Source organism: Anneissia japonica, unplaced genomic scaffold (assembly GCF_011630105.1).
Source record: "Anneissia japonica isolate Jap-2015-1 unplaced genomic scaffold, ASM1163010v1 scaffold324_len738069_cov173, whole genome shotgun sequence".
Lineage (NCBI taxonomy): Eukaryota > Metazoa > Echinodermata > Crinoidea > Comatulida > Comatulidae > Anneissia > Anneissia japonica.
Window position 1 is genome coordinate 655,527 of NW_022692196.1, and position 17,658 is coordinate 673,184.

Genomic DNA, 17,658 nt, shown 5'->3' on the forward strand with positions numbered 1-17,658 from the left:
CCACCCAACATACATAAAAAATAGGCAATAAATACTGTAACCAAAGAGTATGGAAATGCAAGAGGTCCGACTGCCCTCATTTTGTATGCATGCAATGGAACGTAAAAAAAAAAGTACTGTCACAAAATAGGGGGTGCCCTATTAAAATTTGAATAGAGTTTTCGCTCGAAACGCGTCGTTTAACACGTTGACTGCCAGACCTTTTTTTACGGTTCCTTCCCGTGTGCCAAAACAAGTTTACATGTACAAACATACTATTTTGAAATTTTATCTAGTCATATATCATCAAAATGATGTGTCTAATAAATTGGCGGGAAAATATTAGGGGGCGAGTATACTCGTCGATGGCACTGTGATAGAACTTTTGCTGACTATGCCAAGTGCGAGTTATCTCGTCCTCTTTTTGCATGGGTTGGTATATGTTCAAAGGGCGCCCCCACTTGTACTGCTCGAGTGTACTACCGGCAACATAACACAACAAACATACATATGTCATTTGTACGTTATCGTCTAGGTGTATCTTCCCCTAACTACCAGCCGTTGAGTCTGTGGTCCTACATTGTATAATAAAGAAGTTATAAACGCTAGAATGTTCCCCCATTTTTGATGAGTATACTCATTCCTGACGCCCTCAGCAACACCCTGTGGGCAAGTATACTCGTCGCTGGCAGCCAACGTGTTAAGGACATGTCTTTTTTTCGAGGCAGTACTTTTTGAAATAGGATTACATTGTAATGAAAATCACGGGAGTTGGACCTCTTGCAGTTTTATACTCACTCCTGTACTCAAACATTTACAGTGAACTGATACACGCTGTACTGATGCTGGTATAAACACAAAGGCAAGTTTATACCAGAGTCAGTACATGCTGAACTGATGTTGCTATAAACTTGCCTTTGAGTATCGCTCACCCCCTAAGTCTAGAAACTTGGAACAGAAATCCTGTGTGCCTCAGATAATAATTCTAAAGTATACTATACTAAATATTTAATAAATTGCATTGAAATTTAATAATAAATTATTATATTTTTAGCTTAAAATAAACTTTAACAAATCAAGACTATGCTCTAAAATTATATGGCTCACTTCATCCATATTTTGGCTTGACTTAAGTTGTAAACCATGCTTAAATCAAATAAGATATAGTGTACCATATTTCTATACTGTTTGTACTAATATTTAACTGCAGGTTTTTCTCGGGGGTGGTTGGGGGTGCAGACGGTGCGATGTTCTCGCCTCAACCAGAACCATGGTGGGGCTGAGGAAGTGGGAACGCTCACGCACCCCCTACCGCCATATCCAGCAACCGCCCCAGAACATACACTTAAGACTTTGTGAGACTTGGCCTTTCTTATCTGCTCTGGTCTGGGCAAAAGCTGCCTTCACATCGAATCCGAACTGAAATATAGACCATGTTTCCGATGCCTATTCTTAGAGGCTTAACCCGGCACGCTATCTATTTTTAGCGCAGCCAGACTACTACTTAATAATTTGCCTTTTGGTCCCAGGATCAAAGCCCACCCAGGCCCCTGACCCAAGTTTGTTTTCAAGAGAAGTGTGGTTATACCAACGTCAGTACAGTACTGTACTCAAAATAAATTCTATTTTAAACTGTACATGCAAACACCAGACCTCACAGTTATAACAATATGCATATAATATACAGCAAAGGCTAGGCCTTCTATTGTGTGGCTACATCAATATTGTTTCTCTTTTACCTCAACACACCTAATTTACAGCAAATAACATTTGCCACTTACAGGCGGGGATAAATACATTTTAAATCTGTATAAATGTAAAAGATTTTGGAAATATTAATTTTACTTCCATAGGTGTCTTCAGCTGAGAATATAATTAACGATCATGACCACAGCAATCTGAAAAATATATATATAAAAAAAAGTGGTAAATATTGCTTGTTGATTAATTGCTAATCTTCATTGTAAGTCAGTGGTGATGTCATCACTTTCATTTGGACTGAATTTCCTATCCCTGACTGACCATAAATTTGATAAAGTGCCTCTGCTTTTTTGCTTCTCCTGTGCCAGAAAGTTCAAAGTTGATTTTACATAAATATGTCGTTGCTAGGCCAAACTACGAACGCACGCAAGCAAACCTAACAAATTGCGCCCCAAAGCACCAGTTAACAGGCATGAAGCCAGCTCTTGTTAACATGAAAAAAGCCTAGAATTAAAAAAAAAAGATTGCCTTCAGCCCTGCAGGCTTCAGGTCAATATTTTTATAAGAAATATTTCCTGTAGTGTACTCAAAACCTGACTTTAATTGCATATAGCCAATAGCCAAACGTCATTTTTGAAAGACTGTGCCCAAATCCAATTGACACATTCAACGAGGTTTGTTTAAGCCGATCATGTGACATAGTATTACTATGGAGAACTTACAGTGCAATCAGTGTTAAAGTATAGGAAAGTTAATGTTATGGTTTCGAAAACATTCGCCCACCATTAATGTGAGAAATACCTGGCAAGGAACGGCACTACGATTGTTCAAAATAGTGTTTATTTACTTATTATAGCGTTCAATGTGCTTTCTATGCTTTTAGATTTATGTGATCCTTCGTAAACCTAAGCTAGCCTAGAAACCATAGCGGGTCAAAATAGCAGTTTTTCGGATCAAAGACTTTCTCTGCATACCTAAAAAAGCTGTCGACATGCAGGGCCTCGGCCTAGGATTTCTAAAAAAAATCTCAATGTTTGGGCCAGCACCTTTTCGAACATTAGCAAACCATTATGGCAAAACTCCCAATTTCAATTTACAGTACAATCAATTTGGTATAGTTACTGGCATTTCAAGCAACATTATTCACACAAACTTTCCAAAGAAGCTACGCTTGCGTTGAACTTTTTTAATCGATACCCGATACCCACTATATGACGCATGACAAACCTTGCGGAATGTGTCTATTAGGTAATGATGCTCTCTAAATTGGTGCCGCCAATGCTGGGAACCTCCATGTACAGTATGGTGGTGAAAAGCAAACACAAGGAGACAAAAATTACGATATAAATTTAAAAAGCAACTTTACCTGTTTACCACACCATGAATTCAATATCTTCATTCCGGTAGAAAATCATAAAGAACGCTAAAATAGTCAAAAAACACCACGTATTGCCAAATAACACCATGCCCATGGCCCCCCACTTGATCTAAAAAGAAAGAAATGTATTTGTTGAAAAAACAAAAAGTTGCAAATACATACGAAATATAATTTATATAGCGCTATTGCATGAAGATCAGAGTGTGGACTACAGTAGCTCATACAATAACCTTCTTCTCCTCCAAGTGTCTCTTTGTGTCTGAGCAGGCCGGTAAAACTGGTACTAGCTACTCTTGTCTGTCCACAACAGGGGCTGAATGGACCAGTACCTACCTCAGGGTAACCCCCTACTCTTTCTTAAAAGATGTACAGGGTTCTTTATAGTGCACATGAGCCAATTGTACACTGGGCCTATGGTTTATTCATTCATTCATTCTCTTTATTTCGAAAACTAGTTCATAGAGTACAATACTAAAAATATATAAAGTAAATATATAGACATAAATATACTGAAAAAACATAGTCCTTATCGGAGAAGACTTGTTCCACCTCCAGAACCGTACGCGAGCGTGCAGTTATGGCTGTGTTGCAGCGCGCCTGCCTTAAACGCTCACCCATTCGACTAGAGAGTAATTGGTTAACTGACCCTATTTCTGTTTCTTTTAACCAAATGATAAAGGGTCTTATAAGATGAACTCAATGGTAATGTTATCATTTTCATATGCCAAACCATGCAATACTTTTCTAGTAACTATTTGTTTGATATTTTTCCATCTAATGTACTGAACAATAAAAAGGAAGTGTGACTGCATTGGTCCATGGACTTATAAAGCACTCAGTAGAGACCAATCCAAGAAAAATGGCGCCCTCTGTTGTCGAAGCCATTACTGGGGAGTCCCTACACCTAGACCTACTCCTACAATGTCAATGCAGTGTGGTTATAGACACAGTACCATTGAGAAATCCGGCTTTTTATTTTGCAGTTTGAATAATGCTGTCAGTCTTCAAACTAAAAATTTATCAAAGTTATGTATATTTCGTATATTTATACATCTTCCGACTTCGGAAATACCACCCCAGTAATGGCATCGACAAAAGAGGGCGACGTTTAAAAAAGTTCTCTTGGATTCGTCTATAGTCATATTTCCAGGTACTAAAAGGAAATTATTATACAATATAGTTAAATTAAGGTATGCACAAACTGTCTTCACATTGTGCAGGCTTTATGCAATTGTGTATGCATTAATCTATCCTATTGTATAATAATTTCCATATAGTGTACAATAATACATGGACAGAATAATAATGTATATTCAATGATTTGATAATATATTTCATTATTCTCCTAGTTATTGCATAGTTCCTCTCTCCTTTCTCATGATGCCTAATATGCAGTTAGTTTTAAAACTTTTTTTTTGACTAAATAATTAATGCACCATTCTTATGTGCAAACAATAGAATCTATTTTTTTTTGAGGATTGTAATAAGCTTGCTACATCTATATTAAGTTTCATGTTTTACATTATTATATTTTGTATTATTATATTATTTTGACAACTATTAAATACAATATTTATGTACACGCAATTCAATGTTTCTGCTTAGTATTGTATATGTTGGACCATGAAATTGATTTATTGATTTTTGAAATCTGTCTCACAGAAAAGCTTTTCCATCGAACTTAAAAGAACATCTTTTTTCTCGTTATTTAACCTGAAACAACTTTTTTGTCAATTAAATCAATTGAATAAATATAGCTTAGAAGATATCAGCTTCTGTACTTTTTATCCTTACTTTTTTTTGTACCCATTTGTTTCTGTCTCTTTGTTAACTGTTGTTGATTTTACTCTTTCTGTTTCATGTATTTCTTCTTTCTTTTCAGGCAAGCCTTCTCAAAGCTTTGTTGCTTTTCCGGTCATGCCCTCTTCAATGTTTTTTTGAATTATTATTAAATATGAATCAATTGTTAACACTACTATTTTGGAGAAAATAAATGTTATTTGAATGAATTTAATTTGTCCATGGTTAGACTAGAAAAATCTGAATCTGAAATCTTGATGTACTCACTACACCACTGTGCGCCAAAACGAAGGGTAGTCCATAAGCCGAAACCACGATCCCTGTTGTAAGAAACAGGCAAATCTCATGTAGCGCGCTGCTGGCACCGCTACTCCCATAATCAGACTCTTTCAGCCGGCTTGCTATCCACATTGGCATGGGACTTATAACATAAAACACCAACACAAACATCGGCCACCATCTGAAATATAATTGGAAAATTCAACATAAACAATATGCATTTTATTGTATTTTTAAGGACCATTGCTATTAGTCACTCTAAAGCAATTGCACGGGTCCAAGTCCCCCGGAACTCACAGAAGTCCCCCGGTACTCACAGAAGTCCCCCGGAAATCGGGATGGTCTCCCGTATTCCTGCAAGCAGGCAAGAATCCCTGGGAAATCAACCCATCTCCACAAAAATATCATTTTGCTTGTTTTCACTGAGCTAATTATTAATTCTCTCACTTAAGACTCAACGGGGTAGGGGCAGCCAGCCCAGGTCCCCTAAATACTTTAAAATTATTTTTTTTAAATCGGGTAGAAAAGAAAATTATATTCAAATTTAAGTCTGATAGGGCCATATCCAGCCAACTGGAAACTGGATGGGTTGCAAAGAAGTTGGATAGCAAAAGGCCTGGTGGTCAAAGGGTGGCAAGAAGATGAGCGGCAAAACGCCATGTCGCAATGAGCCAGGTGGTAGACAAACATTCATTGGTTTGTAATTTGTTGTAGGAATAACTCAATATGGGTATACAAATAACGTAGATATAAGCAGTTTTCACGGTTACAAAAATATTTAATATTAAATTTTTTATATTTTAAAAATATTTACATTAACATACAATTTCATAATAAATCTACATATTATGACTGGATGGCAAACTCTCGCTTGAGAATGTTCTTGATGTAACATTAGAACAATTACATTAATGCTTACGTTCCAAATGCTTGTAGGGCACATGCTAACACCACAAGAAGCAAGCCTATCGACGCCGAGAATGATAGCAGGATCAAACTATATAAGAATATTCATTATAATGGTTATTTCATAATAATTAACAATTATACTAAAAAAAAACATGCATATAATTTATTTTTTCATTACCATTTATAAGTGTATACACACTAAAAGAAACCAAGGATGATTACGATTATATAAAATGCTATTAATTACGTTGAATAGTGCCACACCTAATGATGCTGAGAAAAAGAAAATTTTTCTGGTTTTTACACAAATTTATACCCAAGTCCCCTGTTAAATCAAACAAAATACAATTATTTATATAGTTTTTTTCTTTAAACATAATAAGTCTATAATTTTTTTCTTTTTAATTTTATAACTTTATGTGTTTCTAAAGGTTAATAGAAACTCTTTCACAAAAAAAGACAAACAACTTACCCTGAGTAGTATCAGCAGTAAATAAGTTGAAGAAAATTCAGCATTTGAAATGAAAAGTGAAAAAAAAAAAAAAAAATTACGCAATTGACACACTGTATAATGTATACATGATACAAGTGATGTGGGGAGAACGTCTTGGCAAGGCTTTAATGCTTGGAAAATTTTAAGGGACCAGAGAAAGGGGATGTCAGCGTACACGATTGATGTAGGAAATCACCACAAGTACAGGAAGGAGACTTGCCGAACTAAAGTACCGGACATGGTCGAGATTTTTGCGGAGGAAAATCATGCTTGATGTCACCAGGGGTCGACTACGACCTGATGGACGCAGATGATGATACTGTATATGCCGTACCAGAATATTCCGATGGCACCACACAACTGTGATAATGTAGTTGGTTTATCATCAGTGGGGGCTTTGCTCGAAAAAAAGGGGTTTGACCAACCCATATACAGTAGTAGTAGTAGCTTCCCTGGTTACAGACTTTTACACATGTTCTTATCAACAGAAAGGCTATCAAATAAATCAAGCCTTCATGTGACTGAAATAGCATATTAAAATAAACCGTGGCTATTGCTACAACAGTTTTTCAAATTAAATATTTTCTTTATTCTGATTGGACTTTACTGTCCTAATCCTATACATACCTACCATAACATCCAATCAGAATTAAGAATTCGTTTCAGACTGTTGTAACAATAGCCACTGCCTTAAAAAAAGGTAGATTCTATGACCAGAATAGTAAAACTGAACCTTCTTATGTTATATCTTGTAAGGTGACTTTTTTTATACCTTGTTTCACAAACTTATTTTTTTTAAAGATCGTCAGAAGAGTGGAATAAAAACCAAAATAAAATTTTGTTTTCATTTTTAGCATATAGTTTTGCCAAAAACATCCAGACGGAGAAAATAAAAATAAAATTCTTTTGAAAACTAGTTAAACATTAAAATTGATAAAATAGACAAAAAATAAATAATTGTTTTTTGTATATTTAAAAAAAAAATGTTTATAATCTTACAAGCATTGTTAATTAACATCAGTAGTTAAATAATTAGCATTAAAAAATATAAGAAATGTGTCATGACTTTTCATGTAACTACCTTAAAAGGATTAAATATTGTACAGCTGTATCTGTATACTTTATTTAGTAGAGAGAAGCTGTAATACTTTTCTATACTCATTAACCTTAACAATACTAATTGTATAATAAATGACCCATCAAAAGTTTATTAATATTGTATTATAAGTCAATCGTGACGTCATCACTGTAACTCTCAATTTTATTTTTTTAAGGTTCGTATGCAAAAAAAAAATTTCTCATTTTTTGTCACCACCGCGAATACATCGCGCACCGCGATAAAAATTGAATTGTAATTGAAATTTACTCTCGTAAAACAAGCTTATTTATAACCCGAAGAAAGTTATTTCAAATTCAATATTAATTATGAACAATTAAGGAATTCATTGAATCAATAGACCCTCATAAACACAACAAACTGAACGTTTAATAGAAATATTCTAGACCTATTTTAAAGACTCAAGGAACAAATTTAGATGTAGGCCTACGACCAGGCAGGCTGCCTGGGCCTCCTCCTACTATTACTAGGCATAGGCCGTAGCCTGGCCTAGTTATGAAATCATCGCATGATTTTACCTGTCTGCATGCATCGACCAAAAAGGACGTCAGTGACTGTATTCTCTCTCGAATGCTGAAATGTTTATTTCTTTGACGAAAGTCTATCAATATAGCATTACAAACAAGTTCTTTCTAACACAATATTTAATTTATTCATCGTATCCGTACTGCTGATGTTAGATGAGTTAAACACGTACTGCAGGAGCAAAAATCAGCATAGGCACAGCTAAATGTATACGCACACTGATCATATCACTACAGCAACCGATTGCTGCTACAACAGACAGCGATTGACTTTTAAAGCAATTAGTAGAGCATGCATTGTACACTAAACAGAAAGTTATTATACTTAGGTTAGATTTAAAGCATTAAATCTAACCTTCGTACAATAATTTTCCTATAGTGTACTATATGCAGAGCTCTACTAATTGCTTAATAATGTGGAGAATATTTTTTATTTATTTTTTTAATGCTTTTACTGATGCTAGGCCTAGTTTTTTTGGCATGGCAAGCTTCACGATATTTTATTACAATTATTTGCAATAATAATACTCTATGTACTGTAATGCCAATTGTCCTAGGCCTATTTGCAGTAATATAATAGGACTCTATGCAGGACCAAGGCCACCAGGATAGCCGCCAGATGAGTTAGGTGTGTTCATGGAGGTATAAAGGCTAGGAAAGACGAATGGCTTGATATTATAAACAAAACAAACACCACCATCATCCCATTGATTCGCCATGCACTGAAAAGAGATGCCATTTGGCATTAGTTCCTCAACAACAAATATGCCTGCAGAAAAACTATGAGTGATGTTTAGCTAAATAGAGTTTAACCTGCAGAATAATGTCATAATCATCAAACATTAATATCAAACATAATGATTTATAAAACTACTCACTTCGTAATCCAGCCATCTTTTTTAGAGTAAAATTAAGTTTACGATAATATGACTGAACTATGACCTCAGTTTGTGAGCACGCGTACATCATACAGCTAGTTAGATAATGTTCTATTTTAGCTACCTGACTGTGCAAAATCATAAAATGACAAGAAACGAAATTCAATATTTGATTTGATTACGTAAAATTGTCTTTAAATCAGAGCTAGTATATTACATTCATATAAATATATAATTATATACACAGTAGAAAGTATTTAAAATATTTATTATTTATTGATCATTCAAAATTGGCAATTGACACCAAATATAGGATACCATTCAATCATTGTATGATATAGTGATGTACCAATACACAATGTAGGCCCCTCAGTAGCAGTAGAGTATAGTTATGATTTGAAGGTAATAAAATAAAATGAATAAATTTATTAGAATCATTTAGTCAAGGCAATTTTGTACTAATAATTTTATTAATTGTAGGCCCTATATGTATGAAATGCTGGAAAAGATTATTATGCTGGCTATATCCACATCAGGGTTTTTTTTGGCCTAATCTTATTTGCCGTACATTTAATAACCTACTTAACGTGAGCAAACTCTTTAGAACCTGTCTCTTATACACATCTAGATGTGTATAAGAGACAGGGTAAGTTCATTGTTCGGATAAAAGACGTGATATATTGTGTAGCATCGCAACAAATGTTCTATAAATAAATAAATACATTGTGGATATAATGCCTCTGACAAGATTCGAACCTGTGAACTCTCGCTGTCGTAACCATTGCACCACAAAAGTTTCTTGGTTGAACAGATTCAAATAATTGTCAGATACATTTTATTACACAATAAGTACAGCTGGAAAGAAATGGTAGCATATAATATATATCAAGACAGCAATTAACACTGTTAAATTATATATACTTATACTGTAAATCATCAAAAAAGGTAAATACAGTAAAGGATGTGATACATCGTGTAGTCATAGCTCACAATGACTGATGTCCTATAGATAGATACAGGTGTAATAAAATGCCTCTGAAGGGATTCGAACCTGCCACCTCTCGCTGTCAAAGGAACATCATAACCATTAGGCCACAGAGGCTTCATGGTTATTAAACAGATTCAAATAGCCGTCAGATACACTTTACAGTATTATACAATAAGGTACTAAACAAATATGTATGTATATATATGAATCAAAATTTATTTATATTTATATATATATATGTATATATTTATATATATATGTGTGTATATATATTTATATATATTTATATATATATATACTGTATTTATATACGGTATATATATATATATATATATTTATTTATATATATGCATATATATATATAAATATATGTCTATATATATATATGTGTGTGTATGTATGTATACCATAAAGTTATAAGAATATTATAGTTATTGTTATATGATTACGCATGATGATTATAATAGGGCAAACTGGCGACGCACTGTTAATTAAGGCTCATGGCTTGAATAAGCCATCGGCCCGAGAGAGAGGATCTGGGCATTCAGACTGTTTTCTCGGCAAATAATGTTCTCGGCACACGTCAATTTTGTAGTTTGAACGTGCGCTAATGGAGCACAATATGGTCTAGCAAAAACCTAGTTGAACCACGTTCTCGAAAGACGGCGACTCTGGAATGAAGTCTGAGTGTGCCGCGGCATAAAATGTTATCATCCTGGGCGGGCCAGTGGCGTGACCAGACCTGCTTTGACATTCTGTTGCGCAATGTTGTGAATAGTAGGCCTACGGCGGTACCCACTGTTCTCTTGAATAATGTATACTGTAGGCTTAATTTTTTTGGAATAAAACAAAATGCCGGAAACATGTTCTGAGAGAGGAAGCATCTGAGTGCTGTCGAAATGAATTGCGTAGTTGAAGTTTGGGGAAGAACTTGAAGGCTCGAGATAGAAGCACAAGTGACAAAATACCTGCAAAGGATCTGGGAATGAACAACTGTTCCAAATAAAGTATCTCACGATCTTCCAGATGGATTTTAACGAGACCCTGGGATCGTATAAGACTGAGACAATAAAATGAAGAGAGAGTACCAAGGAAAGATCAGAAAAACAAGTCCGGCAAAATATGATGATTCGAACTCCGTCGTGGATTTTCAGCTATGGATGACATCTTATTCTTGGGGACCAAACCTGCTACTGAGCCAGTTTTCGACAGCGGGGCCGGGGGTGCACGAGAGTTTGGTTTAAATTATTGAAAAAATGTTAAACATATAAATGTCAAAAACATGGTTTTATAATCTGAACGATCGTGTTTCGAAAACATTCGATCAGTGTGGTATGTGAACATATGCCAAGAATTATAATGTTAGGAAAACATTTTATGCCGAGTACATAACTGAACGCCCAGAGAGTTTTATGATTTGTATGAATTATTGTATATTTACATCATCACCATAAATAATTACTGTATGTGCTTGACTATTTCTATGTTTACATCAATTAAAAAATTATCATCATAATTTTCCCAATCATTGGTTTTATAGGCACTGTATAAAATTAAAAAGATCCAGGAACAGGGTCTTTCCAGACTGTGTCATAGCTGTATGTTAACCATTAACAGTTTTGTGCTGTCATTCAGTTGGCTGATGACTGGACCTCAACGACAGCGTCATCGGATCTGGAGCAACTAGAAACTAACGAACAACCAACAACATCACCACAGGCGATTCTATCTCTGAGTGCACGCAACGCAAACGTAGATCATTGAAATACGATTATTGACAAAGAATAGGCTAGAAACATTTTTTATATAGAAAAGGCTTTTCATAAAGATGGCATCAAAGAAAGAGTAAGTAACTAGCCAACGTCGATTTCTGTCCAAGCTGTATTAATTATTGACTGTGAAACTTTTTTTTTTTTTCACTAAAACTGAATTCAGTATGGGTTGCAGTGCCAGTACCATGGACTTCCGGACCAAAATTCCCAAAGTCATGGTTGCTGTAGTTGTAGGCTGTACGTTATAAATGAATAGACAATAAAAATGAACAGAATTATTTTTTCAGAGTTGCTGTAATTGTAGGCTTTACTTTATAGATGAACAGACAGTAAAAATGAACAGAATTATTTTTCAGAGAAATGAGTTCAATTTGTTATTTGTTTGTATAGAAATACTATTTTGATGTATGAATCAATTAGGCTTTTTTTAGGATATCACTTGTGAAAAATAACAACACATTCACTCAGTTTCTGACTGACGCCTATGACGGCGTCGTGTATTTTCCCATCACCCTAAATTTGTTTTTACTTTTTATGCCTAAGTTTAATCAATGAATTACCTAGGCTAGGCCTAATGATAATACATAGGCCTAGATGGCTAGGTCTCTAGTTCTATGAATGTTTATGATGAGTGCAATAGGGTAGAATATTTCACGAGGTGAAGGATTGTTCTATTCAACGAGGTGTAGGCAAGTTGAATAGCCAATCTTTCACCAATTTGAATATTCTACCCTATTGTACGAATGAGAAACATTCATACGCCTTTTTCACGCTGCGGTGGACATGTTTGATCGATGACAAACAATGCTGACTAGCAAAGCGAACCAACAAAAATAACAGCATTTTCGATTGTTTTGAAAACGAGGCGAAATATTGTTCTATTCAACGAGGTACAGCCAATTTTTCACCAATTGAAATATTCTACCCTATTGTACGAATGAGAAACATTCATACGCCTTTTTCACGCTGTGGTGGACATGTTTGATCGATGACAAACAATGCTGACCAGCGAAGTGAACCAACAAAAATAACAGCATTTTTTAGTGTTTTGTAAAAAATAAAAAATTTAAAAAAAATTGGGTCGGTGGAATTTTTGATGGTAGGGAGGGGATGCTAACCAATTATTTTATTTTACATGGCCTAATTAAGACGTTCAATTTTTAACTTATATGATTTTTTTTTTTCATGGATGGAAAGTGACTATAGCATATTATAAGTTATAATTTATTCATCAACAATTTGGCCTATATGTAATAGTTGTTGTATAATCGTATTAGATATGTTAAAATTGTATTATGAGTTTTATAATTAAAATTTAAAATATTAATAACAGGAATTTAATAACATGTTATGTCACTGTTGTAAGTATTACGAAGGAAGAAGTTAGTTCCTTACCTGATTTCTGTTAGCATCTTAGTTTATTGTTGTACCAAGCAAAGGACACAATGCCAAGCGTTTTCAATATCACCAACTTCTAATCCTACACACTTACTGAAATATAATGATGCCAGATGCTACATTTTTCGCATTTAATAGAATTATAGCGATATTGTTCCGTCTCTTCTATTTCGAATTCTTCAAGTAAAACTTTGTCACAAATACCACTGTAACTTAAATGTGTAATAAGACCGGACACATTGTTTGAAAAATATTTTGATATTTTCTGTAACTTCCCTAAAATTATCTCTATAAAATGTAATTACTTCTATGAATAAATCTTTAGTTGTCCATACAATATTAAATAACTGGTTTTTGCCCCACTATACCCATCTGGCTCTGCATTTGCGTGTAGTATTTGTGATTTTTCTTCAAATGCATGTTTCCATCACTAAAATTTTAAAAATCGCAATTGTCACTAGATATTAATTCAGATTGAATTGAATATGGGCATTTTACTTCTATCGTTGCAAGACCATGGCAATCACACTTCAAGATACTGTCTGGTGATGTGCCAATGTAGTGTTTATGTTGCTCAATAAATATGCCACATTTCTCAATTTTATACCCATTGTGCTTTTGGCTTCGTGGGCAATAAAGGATTTGATTTCACCCTGTTCATTTTTTCTCCCCCATGCAAAAGTGGGAAGGTGGCTTAAATCAGGCACACCATTCAGAATTTTTTCAATCAAAATTGTTGTTTTTGTTTTGATAATTGAAATAAATTTCTTTATACCACTGTTTACTTTATTGAAAACATCTCGGTGGTTGGATGCCGTCACACGTCCTTTTCTAGCAGATATCCATTTTTCATTATCTTCCTGTTCCTTAGTTTTGTCTTGTAACTTGAATGCCTCCTTCCTTCATATCGGCATTTCCTCCATAAATGTTCATATTTTCTCATCATTGCTAATTGATAGGCATGCGATTTTTTCAGCAAGTTCTATTAAACTTGTGCTTTTTGGCTGGTCTAGAATGAGATTTACACTAGTAAAAACCGCTGCTTCTGGTACAACATCATATAATACCCTACACCATTTGCTAACTTTTGATGTACGGATTCCCTGACTAGCTAACCGAGGATCAAAATCACTCATAGCTTTATATCGTTTTTCTTCTGTATTCTCTTCATTATGTTTATTTCTCAAACGCTTTCGGATCTTTATGTCATCGACTTCCGCTGGAGCAACATCCTTCTTTGTAGATTTATTCCATCCACATGGAATTGAAGTGCATGATGGATCAATAAATCCATGAATATTGGCATAGTCAACTTTGTAGAGTACTGCAATTACATGATTGCAGCATCTACTGCTTCCCTGCTATACATGAGCACTAACAGATATTAATCTTCACTGGATCTTTATCTACAACAATCCATGTGCTATTGATGTCTTTCTTCATTGACGACTTAACATCACAGTAAAGAAATATGCGGTGGTGCTTCATGAGTAATCTCACATGTCCAATCTCCCAATAAGAATAAGCTTTCTGATTCTTCCTCGCCAAAGTCCCTTACCTTCAGAATATATGAAAAAAATATTCTCTGTGTTGAATTTTGGCCAAGTTGTAACGTTTTTGACGCGTTCTTTATCAGGAACGGACAGTGGGTTTTTTTATGTCAGTACTTCTTAATTGAGATGAGTATTCCAATTTTAGTTTCCTTGCTCTTCACTAGATTGAATAATTGACAAATTCATGTCAGCGGCACAAAATGCTCTTGCTACAAGTTCTCTCTTTGATCCTGCAGTCTTGAGTCCATGGATTGCTAAATAATCTTTGAGTGTACCCACTCCAAGGCTCAAAAAATCATCATGGCTAGACAAAGCCATGGCAATCAATTAGCTTAAATAAATTTTTTAACAAACAATGATTATAACTTTACTTGTGAAATACTTTGGGTTGACTTGAACGAAAACTTTGTAGTAGCTAAAGAGTGCTGCTTTTTCTTCAGCCAATCAAATGCCAAGAATAACACCGAAAGGGCCATAATAAAAAAACACGATGTTAACTTTTGTGTAAATGCGCCGTAAGTCTACTAAAAGCGGCGTTGCGAAAATGCAAAATTACACCTATACATGTTTCTCCTGAGGCAAATTCAGTTATTGTCTATTATTCCATCACGACAATAACAATTACTATCAACACTGCAGCACCCGCTGCTTACTTGGACTCTGCTTCAATTGCTACTTATTAATGACTTTCATAGCACGTGCTGCACTTTGTAATTTTAAGAAACCGTTGGCAGAGTGAAATAAAAAAAATGAATACGAAACAATACAGGTATAGCCATAGGGCCTATTTATTTTCAATTTATCTGTATTGCTTGTTTGCGGCTATCTCACATTGCACAGCATAAATAACTACATTTACTTATAAATCTCACATTGCACAACATAAAAAACATCTTATAATAATTTTGATAACGTTCATTTTTAACAAATCTAATAATGTGGTGAATAGAGACAGTTATATCATAACACAAGGTAACATGAGAGATGTCGAATGATGGTAAAATAATGGAAACACACACTATACAAAATCGGTCTTCTTTATTTCAATTAACTTTTGGCAGACTAAACAAATTTTCAATTTTTTAAAAATTTATTCATACAGTACGTAGATATATTCTTTACGAACATTTTAAAGAAAAAATAATGTTGATACAACCCTCCGTTAAGGAGTTATGAATTTTTAAGTAACATGATCTCAGAAAATACATGTATGCCCGAAATTATATGTTATTTTTGTTGGTTACGCTTCGCTGGTCAGCATTGTTTGTCATCGATCGAACATGTCCACCGTAGCGTGAAAAAGGCTTATACAATACCTCTGTATCTCTCTCCATTATATCAATAAATCCTTGTTCTGTAGGCCCTCGGGTGTACGTGTAGCCTAGCCTGCTGTATAGAAAATCTTCGTCAATATCTTCTTTACTCACTGGGTTTTGTGAGTTACTGCATATTTAATTGCCTTTTTTGTTGATTCTGCATTACTTTCATTCAGTAATTCCTCAAAACCTTCGCTCAAAAGTACAAATGGCCCACTAACAAATGGACCTGCCATTTTATCGGCAGAGCGGGGCTACTGAATGACCAACTCTTTGTGAACGCGTGGTTGTGACTACGTTAGCCCAATTTTTCGCTTTTGATTGCATTGCATTGCATGCGAGATTTTTGTCATCTTGCACATGAAACGTACTATTCAACGATCGTTGACTAGTACTCAAATAACCATGGAATAGTCATTTTAAATCAATCTCGCGTGACCTGTTGTCAACCAATCATATTAGTAGAGTATCAGGTGTTGTATAATATACAAATAATGAAAGTTTATGAGTGTAATGTATAATATTTTATGTGGTGAAAAATTGGACGTTCTATTGTAAGATCGAGTAAATCCAGTATGGAGGAATATTGTTTATTTATTGTTTATAAGAAGTAACGTAACCAAATGTCTTGGATTATAATGTTAGTGCAAAAAGAGCATAATTAATATGGTAAAATATCTATATAGGCCAACTGTAAACTACCTAAAGTTTAATATAAAAGGAATAATATACAGTGATTATAAAACAGATAAGATTAGATTTGTCATGTGTAGTCTGTATCATTTATTCTACAAATTTTCTGGAGTGAAAAAAATAATTGAATTTTTTCGAAGATATGAATTTAGGTCCCCAGAAACCCAAATTCATCTCTGCTGCAACTTAACGACTTTTTTGGTGAGATTGTGATTACTGTATAGCAAAAAGAAGACTCACGGTAACCAGCGTAATCGTCATCGTCAGCCATTTTTGCAAATTCTGGTTCTTGTAAAATGTTAATGTCAGGTATATTGGATGGATTGAACGACCTTCATCAAAATTCTAACTGTGCATTTACTGTTTGATATTTGTTTTGAAATTTGTAAATAATTTCTATAGAATTTCAGAATACCAGCATTTTTATAACAGAGAATTTAGTCAATAAAATATCTGGTTGCAACCATTTACTTATAGGTAAAGATGTTCAATAAGCAACAGTCAACATTATTTCCTCAGTAAAATTGATGGATTATGGATTTTGTTATCACAAAATTGTAAAAAAAAAAAAAAAATAACAGTTAAAATTGATCTGTTGGAATCTGCTAAACACAGAATTAGATGTGCTTGTATCGTAATGGTATAGTCCATGTCAGAGACATGGGAAAAACCCTTATGTTATGAGGAGTTGACCTTTAGACACGTCATCATTTGGAAGTCGTATGTTTGCAGCTCTGGTACAGTAGTTAACGCATTGATTTCTGGCAGTTAAATTTCCTTGTCTCTCTGAAATGGTTATGTTCATTCTATACTTAAACAAGCCACCTATTCACATATTATTTTGTAGTCCCAATGATCTGCTGCCCTCAAACCAATGCAA

The 17,658-nt window shown here is 34.4% G+C and overlaps 2 protein-coding genes across 2 annotated transcripts in view; one reads left to right on the forward strand and one right to left on the reverse strand.

Moving 5' to 3' along the window:
• Nucleotides 1-468: 468 nt before the first annotated feature.
• On the reverse strand, nucleotides 469-17,128 carry LOC117100186 (leptin receptor gene-related protein-like). The gene is made up of 5 exons (XM_033239777.1): nucleotides 17,019-17,128; nucleotides 6,057-6,135; nucleotides 5,126-5,318; nucleotides 3,047-3,167; nucleotides 469-1,877 (listed from the first exon to the last, which is right to left on the reverse strand). Exons 1-4 carry the CDS (start codon nucleotides 17,047-17,049, stop codon nucleotides 3,051-3,053), a joined length of 420 nt encoding a protein of 139 aa, XP_033095668.1. The 5' UTR covers nucleotides 17,050-17,128; the 3' UTR covers nucleotides 469-1,877; nucleotides 3,047-3,050.
• Nucleotides 11,735-17,658, forward strand: part of LOC117100185 (transitional endoplasmic reticulum ATPase) — a 28,165-nt gene continuing 22,241 nt past the window's right edge. Inside the window, exon 1 of the mRNA XM_033239776.1 lies at nucleotides 11,735-11,891. Within this exon, the coding sequence (XP_033095667.1) occupies nucleotides 11,875-11,891 (17 nt within the window). The 5' untranslated portion in view covers nucleotides 11,735-11,874. The remainder of the gene's footprint in view (nucleotides 11,892-17,658) is intronic.